Below are 8,188 nucleotides of genomic sequence, written 5' to 3'. Positions count from 1 at the left end.
GTATGGGGCGACAGAGTCCAGAATATCCTCACAAGTAGTGTTAAAAAGAGAGACCAGCTCCTCTATGTTAAAAGGAGGAGTAAAAGCAGTTAATGAAGCAGCAGTAAAACGCTCATCCCCTCACCCCCCCGGAAGAGCTAGAGGAAGTGGCCGGGGAGAGGGAAGTCTGGGCTTCCTTGCTTGGGCTGCTGCCCCCGCGCCCTGGATAAAAATGGATGGATGGAGATCACAAAATTTAAAAATATGTCTGAGAAAAGTGGGTGAATTGAATAAAATTACACAAAAGCTCACGTGTTTTGCTGTTGTCCTTTATTTAAATTTGCTGACAGATAGAGCTGATGTACAACACAAACCTAAAACTTCAAAGTTCCTCCAGTGTTGACCAGTTTTTCTATTTTTTTTTTAGCTCAGAGCCATCTTAACATGAGAACATACCAGTAATCAACATGTTTGGGGGAGAGGGGGGGGGGGGGCGCGTTGGTGCTCTAAATAAAACACTTTCCCTTCCATCAACGCTCCCTGCTGCCAAATAAGTACCAGTAAAAGGTGTGTACAACTACACAGGCAGAGGTTGTTTCTGAAGAAAGCATGCAAGAACGACATTTTGAAGGTGATAATTATTTCAGGAATTATAACTTTATTAGCATTCATATTCTCTTTCACCATACATGCAGTTGAATGATAGTGGCGTATATCAAACGGCCTCACATTTAATTATTGCTGTATAATTTTCTAAGGTTTCTGTACCTTTGAATGCTCCAATTTCAGAAAGGAAAAGTTTTTTTTGCCCAGTAGTCCTTACGAGATTTTGTAATACTCAATATAAAGAGACATCACTGCTGATAAATGAACACAAGAGCTATTAGACTTTAGTTCTCCAAACATTAACATTCAGCACTGGTGACTAAGATCATTATTTGTACAAAGTGTGGCTGCTCCTCGAGAACTAAATCATACATGACACCAAGAGATCCTGCATGTGGATTGGAAACAAGGCTTAGGACAGAAACAAATCCATCCTGTCAGGAAAAAAAACTAAAATGTCACCTTAAAATAGAAAATTGTTCATGTTTGTGATTAAAGTGAGTTAGGAAAAAGAACATGAACGCTCAATCCTTTGCGATATCTTCAGACATTAGAGGCAATTCAAGAAAATAACATGAAAAACTCAAATCTAGATTTTCCAATCAATCGTTTTGCCCCGTCTGTTAAAGTCGGGGGCTTTCCTGGTGTTCAAGACAGAATGAGCATTGCATTTACTAATATGAAGTGAACATGCTGCACAAAGTGTAAAAAAAAAAAAAAAACAAGCAGTCCCAACATAAAAAAAAACACTTCAGGATGCTATACTAAGCCTTCTGTTACTCTGTGTCCAGGGAATCAATCAGTATAACAAACACTGACATTACACATTTTAAACTTGCATTCAGAACTCAAAATATTCAAATTTAGGGAGGTGGATGAAGCCACTTCAGATAAATTAAGCGTTTGAACAGTCCATTATAAGACCCACAGTATTTTCTGTGTCACAAAAACATCCTATTCAGTAATTCAGACTGCATACACTTCAATTTGCTTACATTTTACATTAACTTAAGTTTAACAGGACTACATGGCCATCCACGTATGCTTTTCTCTCTAGATGACAATCTCAAGGGTTTGACAACAACATTCTGGTTGAATTGTCAGCTAAGCACAGCAATGTTGCGACCCCACACTCCACTGGGCTCCCACCCCCCAGGAACTGCAAATCAACCGAAGGCTCTGATCACAGCTTTGGCATAAATGTAAGCAGAAATCCTTCTGTGATGACAAGCCTATTTTAGTGTCATGTAAACAGAGCATATATTCAGGGCCTTTCCTTTTTTTTTGACAAAATCCAGTACTCAAAACAAAATTAAGTCAGACACAGGCAGTTTTAATACAGCAATAAAGAGATCGGCACTCAGTTGGTGGAAGAGTTTACAGTGTCGGAGGTTTCAGCCCATATTTCCTTGCCACTTCTGTTTGGGCATATGCTGCATCACATAATGAGTACAAATGGGCCATCTCCATCTCTGACTTGGCTAGGTTGATTGCCTTGTTGAACATGTCTATTGCCTTGTCCAGGTTGCCCCTGAAAGGAAAGTTCAAAGGTTATTTTGAGCTCTTGAAGAACCTTTCTGATATTCATTGCTGGACAGTTTGTTAATCTCACCTTTGAACTTCAATGGTTCCCATCGTCTCGTAAGCAAAGTCACATTTGTTGTCAATTTCAATGGCCTTACTGATGAGGTCCAGACCCAAGTCAAGGTCTTGTTTCCACTGGAGCTGTAACAAACTGGTCAAACGATATACAGAAACGTCAACAACTCATGATTACACCTACTAGTTATTATTAACAATGTGGCTCTATAAAAGGAAAACAGCCTACCCCTTGTGAACATATGTGGTAGCGTTGTCCGGTTCCAACTCAATACATTTGTCATACATCTCATCTGCTTTTCCAAACTGCTGCTGATCAGTCAAAGCCTGAAGAAAACACAATTGTGCTATAATAAACACAGTAACATGGCCTAAATCCGCTATGCTCTCCTCTGCCTCAATGACACTATAATACATTTAAACTTGTCGTGTCACTAAATGATCCAGTGACAAAAGCCAATACTTGATTATTTTACCTGAGCATATAGAGCATAGCCCTCGGCACACTTGGGGAAACGTCTGATGACATCCTCAAAGCAATCCATTGCTGTCTGCACTTGCGATGGGTTGTTTCCAGTATATGCTTGTCTGTACTGAAGAAAAAAAAGAAAAAGAAACTCAGTGGTCAGACGCGGAGGAACAGAGTTTACAATACAAATTTACTTTGTTCAATGACATAACGGCACACTTGCTTTTATGGGTAAGTGCTACGCATTGTCTGATGACACCTTAATAGTGCTTAATTGTTGTTTCAGATGAGATTATCCACCGTGCCACTCCCTTTTCCAAAATCCATAAACAACAGATGTTATGAATGCATAAAGATTTTTGCTTTGTGCAGCCTGGCAGGGTAGACCACTGAACAAGTAGGTAAGTAAACATGGTCATAATACAAATATAAAACTGAGGCAACCGCGAGACTCTCTATCCACGTCACTAGTCGTAGTCGCAAGACGTGTCATCCTTAAAACAAAAGCATGGTGGCCTGGGTTTGAAAAAGCCTCCGTTTAGCTCATTCGGTAAAACATCTGAGGTCCCTTATACTGATGCTACAGTCCTTTATAGATTTTGACCCTAGTCCTTCGTAGCATTTCCTGCCGTCCCCGTCGCACAAAGAATGTCAAACTGAAAATTTGTGTTGTTTAAGACGGCGTCAAAGCGCTGTTTGATAATCTCTCAACAGGCCACTGTCCAGAACATGAAAAGCTCCAGGAGTCTGTTGACAGTTAGCATTCTATTAACAAGAGTGAGCTATTACAGTATAAGACACTATCAATCTTAAACAAATATAATTTATATTTGATATCACTTTCCGTCTATATTGCGCAGCACCCTCTTCAAGCATTTGGTCGGATTACTTACGAGAGCAAAGCATTTCTGTGCCTGGGCGAGGGCAGAGTCCGGCCTGAGCAGGATGCACTCGTCAAAGTCGCCCACTGCCTCGTCGACCTGGTCCAGCAGGATTTTCAGCTGAGAAGAAATGAGCCTTTAGACACAGAGCTACCGTCTAACGTGAGATATTTCAAACTTTAAACTGACAGCCAGTGAGGTAAAAACAACTGGTACCTGACCCCTGTGGTGATACACGTCAGGGTTGCGCGTGTCGATCATGGCTGCCATGTTGAAATCTTGCGTGGAGAGCTGAGCCTGCTGCTGCTGCATATACATGCTTCCACGCTTGATTAAAGCGTTGGCTCGTAGCTGCAGAAAGCAAGAGACAGGACTGAAAGTGTTTGCATCCCTATAGTCTTATTAGCCTCTGGCCGAGTTGTGTGATCGGCTAAGAACAGGCCCCCCCAAATAAAAAGGTCTCACCTTCACGTTAGCGTCCTGCATATCGATTACACGGTCCAAGTCAGGCTGGGCAGCCATAGCGTTACCAATCAGCAGGTAAAACGTGGCGCGCAGCAGGAGGGCCTCTGCAGTGTATCGGCCCGCCGACTCCATCTCCTTGGTGCATTCACTGACGATTTTATCATAGTTCTCCTCCTCCATGTACTGCTTTGCCTTCAGGTAGCCAGAGCTAACAGAGATGGACAAGCAGGAGAAGACAATGAAAACCTCACACTTTTCCCCATTATGTTAGATTCTTTAGATTTAAAATCAGTTCCGGTCCACCTTTTGGTCCGTCATTGATGGATGCAATGGTGGACAAGAGCTGCATTATTGATCATTTCTGGGTAGATGTCACAATGTGAACATGTATAGCTGTTCACGATGGTACCATCATATCAAATCAAAGCTGATTGTCAAATAAGTATTGTATGCTACGTCATGATTCTGTAAATGAGGACTAGAAAGAGACAATTTCTAGACTAGATGAGACCACGGAAAATGTCAAACACTCAATTCGCACGGTCGCTTTCTGGTACGTCGTAGTTTAGTTTTATTTATTGTCAATCCAACTGGACGTCTCGCACCAAGTAAGCACTGTCTGACCTGCCGGTGACCTCAGATGCCTCCCCCTCCTTGTCCTTGTCTTCATCTTTCTTCTCCCCCTTCTGCAAGGGTTGTGAGATGATGTCATCAGTGAACGAGCTAAAATAGGATTTGATGAACTGGGGAGAGGGCATCATCGGTTCACGGTTCTAAAGAAGAAGGGGTTTAAAAAAAGTTTGCTGTCACAATTCAGAGAAATTAAATCACAACAAATGTTGTGAAAAGTGGACACACACCTTGTATTTATCTTTAGCCTTCTCTTTCCCCAGCTGTTTCAGCACCTTGTCGGCTAGCAGCATGCTCTGCTGGTTCTGGAAAGCCTCAAGAATACACACCGCTGTGACATCTGGAGGACACACACAAACTGACTGAGTGAGTCACAAATCACAATTAAGTTGGTAAAGAAGAAACTGGAGTCTCTTACCCTCTAGGCACTCTCTTTTGTTGTCTAGTTTTTCCAGTGCTTTAGCCCTCCTGAACAGAGCCTTGATGTAACGAGGATTCAGCTCCACAGCCCGACAACAGTCCTCCACCACTTCTGTCCATTTCGACTGAAATAGTTAACATTTGAAAATAAATGTATTCCAAAACATACCTGCGTCCGGATTTACAATAGTTAGTAGCAGTCCACTATCCAGAGACGTCTGGCAGGCTTGCCATCAACTATCACACGCTGGTTTTGGTCTCGTACCACCCTTGTTTTGTTTAGTGTGAATAAACACAGGCGCCATACTCAACGGTTTTTGTCGTGTATTACTTCACGTTTGTAAAAAGAGCTACAGTTAAAACATCACACTACATTTAACAGCTTATGTGTGAGCTGCTGATCTTATAGGGTCGCACTGAACTGGGAGGTAAACGTTCACTCATGGCAGTTAGAACGATGTTAATAATTTGCACAGGCTCTATTAAACATTGACCAAAACATCCCCCACTCTTTACAGCAGTCATCTTTATTTGTGTGTGTGTAAACATGCTGTCATTATAGCAAGGGTTGGATAGAATATACCAAGAATGTACAAGGCATGACATAAAAAGAAGTACCGCGGGGATGTTAAAGGACGCTGCCAACCTGCTGTTCGTAGGCTGCCGCTCTGTTCTGGTAGAATGTTGATAAATCGTTCTTCTGCTCTGCAGGGCAGAGACCAATAGCCTCCGCGTAACATTGGATGGCATTCTCATATCTGCCAGCCTTGAAGTACTTGTTGCCCTTATTCTTTGCAGCTTGGGCCCGATCCAAAGGGCTCTAAATGAGGGAGAGCAAGAGAAAATGAAAGAATAATTGATAAAGAGGTTTCCTGTGACCCGGTGGACTGGTTCAACTACCAAAGAGCCGCAATGCATTTTCCTCACATACACAGTTATAATAAACTTTATTTCATAGAAGAAATGTAGCTAAAAGTGCGTCTGGAAGTGTTTACAAAGAACCAATAATGACAAAAGAACATAAAAACACAAATAGAATATAAGCATAAACAGGCTGCAGCATCGGGCTGCTCATGCACGCCAAAGACTGAATGACAAGAAAAATTTAAAAACCCAAACTTCATGGCAATAACTGTGGATATGCTTAAAACAAACGTTTGCATTTCTTGATATAAAGGAGAACAGCCTTTCCCAGGTGGGACGCTGTAAAAAATATATTCTGACATTGCTGACATCAAAATTAACAAAACAAAAATTCCCTAAAAACAAGCAAGTTAGTTAGTTAACCATGTTATTATGAAAATGATGATCACTGAACTTATACTTCAAGTGCATCTGACTAAGTATACAACCATTTTCTCCACATGCAATACATCAACCTGTGCGTTGGCTGAGGCACACAGACTGGCATGCTAGCCAGCATTCAGATAAAACATGGCGCTGCATGTAATATCGCTTTGTTGTTACTGAGGATACATCATGGTCTCTCTATTTGACTGGTATGTAGTTTGATATTGTCAACGTGAAGCAATGGCTCAGAGCAAATTTAAAACACATTTGAAAACAACTCACCCAGAACTTATTAATAAGGAATGTGGCGCACGTTTACATAAAAGAACAACTGAGAAGATCAAGTGTTGATGAAATCTTAGTTAATGCTAAGAAGCCACATACGATTGCAGAGATGGTTATAGTGACGCCGTAAACACAACACTGGATCCACATTTCTGCAGACACTGAAGACAAATAAAATATATACACAATACTCAGGTTTCCTCCTCCAAATCCTCATGGCGGGGGTAAAGTCTCTACTATGCATGTGTGATAACGTGACCTCATTAACAGCATCACATGCATCATCCAAGTAGCCAAAAGAAGCCGCGTACTTTGTCAAAACAAATAGTAAATAATGTAGTAGAAAGTCACACGTGCGCGTCTTCGCAAGTAGTACAGCAGTAGTATAATGACCTCAGACAAAGCCCTGTCGCCCCGGTGTGGCAGGAGAACAAAGCTACTCGGGTTATATCATACTGCTGTCTGTGATGGATTAACTCTGCTAAAAACACACTGAAACTGAAGTCACATACAGAGAGGCTAACGCTAGCAAAAGATACAAGACAAGCTAGCTTCATTTGTTTCTGTACGGCCAGTTATTAGCCACGGCCATGCTTTTATTTTGAGCATGTTTGCGCTGTTGCTACTACTTGAGCATAATATTGAATTATGCCAAGATACGCTTATAATGTCATTTTAGAACGCTAGCCAGCTAGCTAGCATTGGCTAATCCTGCGTGGAGCGGCTAGCTATCGGCCTCGCTCTGCGACTATCGTTAAGTGTCCTTGACTGTACTTGAGAAAGCGGACGCTCACGCTAACGCGGTACAATATGCGACCTGCGGGGGGGGGGGAAGGAGGTCACGGGGTTACGGTAGCGTTACCGTTTTCTGCTGGTCCCGGTTCGCTTCTGCTCCGTCGCCCTGGCCCTGCGACGGACTCGCGCTGCCTTCTGGAGTTATCCGCTCCCCGGTTCCTTTGCCTTCCTTCCTGCAGCGTTTCCACAGGTAAACCGCCCCTACTCCCAACACTATCGGAGCCCCGACCAGCAATGCTAGCTGCCAACGCGGTAGTCCGGTACCGGCCTGTGGCTCGACTGGCTTTGAAGCAGCCATGATGACAACCCAGCGACAGCTAGCCAGGAACTAGCACCACAAAGCAGCGTGAGAGACCGCGTCTCCTCTTCCTGCGCTCGCCGAGGTCACCCCGAGGAATCATGGGAAAAAACCTAAGGGCAGACAAGCCACGACGAAAAGGTAGTTGTAGTTCTGCTGGGGAATTTTGTAGTCCGAACTGCCCTGAGACGCAGACTGAACATTAGATTGAAATGTGCATCATTTAAGACTTAAATGTTAAGGTATCACAATATCTCTGCTTTTGCAGGTGCGTAGGGATCGATTAAAATATTATTGGTACATTTCATGAAGCCTCCCAAGATGATTGATCAGAACAAAGGTATTTACAGAAAGCACAGAAAAAAGAGAATAGTAATACAGTATTGAGTTTTCTGTCCTGACATAATATCCATTACCAAGATTACCATTTTGTTTCCAGTGCGTTCATTAAATACAAGCTCTGACGCGCAC

General features: G+C 42.6%; 1 protein-coding gene across 1 annotated transcript; it reads right to left on the bottom strand.

Moving 5' to 3' along the window:
- Positions 1-616: 616 nt before the first annotated feature.
- Positions 617-7,717, bottom strand: tomm70a (translocase of outer mitochondrial membrane 70 homolog A (S. cerevisiae)). The gene is made up of 12 exons (XM_068759400.1): positions 7,487-7,717; positions 5,696-5,869; positions 5,048-5,174; positions 4,860-4,969; positions 4,624-4,772; positions 4,000-4,207; positions 3,751-3,885; positions 3,547-3,654; positions 2,661-2,777; positions 2,414-2,511; positions 2,198-2,320; positions 617-2,116 (listed from the first exon to the last, which is right to left on the bottom strand). The coding sequence occupies exons 1-12, from the start codon at positions 7,715-7,717 to the stop codon at positions 1,963-1,965; spliced, it is 1,734 nt and encodes a 577-aa protein (XP_068615501.1). The 3' UTR covers positions 617-1,962.
- Between the last annotated feature and the right edge of the window lie 471 nt (positions 7,718-8,188).

Source organism: Brachionichthys hirsutus, unplaced genomic scaffold (genome assembly GCF_040956055.1).
Source record: "Brachionichthys hirsutus isolate HB-005 unplaced genomic scaffold, CSIRO-AGI_Bhir_v1 contig_464, whole genome shotgun sequence".
Taxonomy (NCBI): Eukaryota; Metazoa; Chordata; class Actinopteri; order Lophiiformes; family Brachionichthyidae; genus Brachionichthys; species Brachionichthys hirsutus.
The sequence above is the reverse complement of the archived record's forward strand: the minus strand, read 5'-3'. Positions and strand labels throughout refer to the sequence as shown.

What these genes read in the sequence shown, in the direction of transcription:
- tomm70a (XM_068759400.1), bottom strand. Translation starts at nt 7,717, where the DNA reads ATGGCTGCTTCAAAGCCAGTCGAGCCACAGGCCGGTACCGGACTACCG. An exon ending in CAAAAGAGAGTGCCTAGAGG is followed by an intron (nt 4,970 to 5,047) that starts GTAAGAGACTCC and finishes TGTGTCCTCCAG; the next exon opens with ATGTCACAGCGGTGTGTATT. An exon ending in ACCACATATGTTCACAAGGG is followed by an intron (nt 2,321 to 2,413) that starts GTAGGCTGTTTT and finishes TCGTTTGACCAG; the next exon opens with TTTGTTACAGCTCCAGTGGA.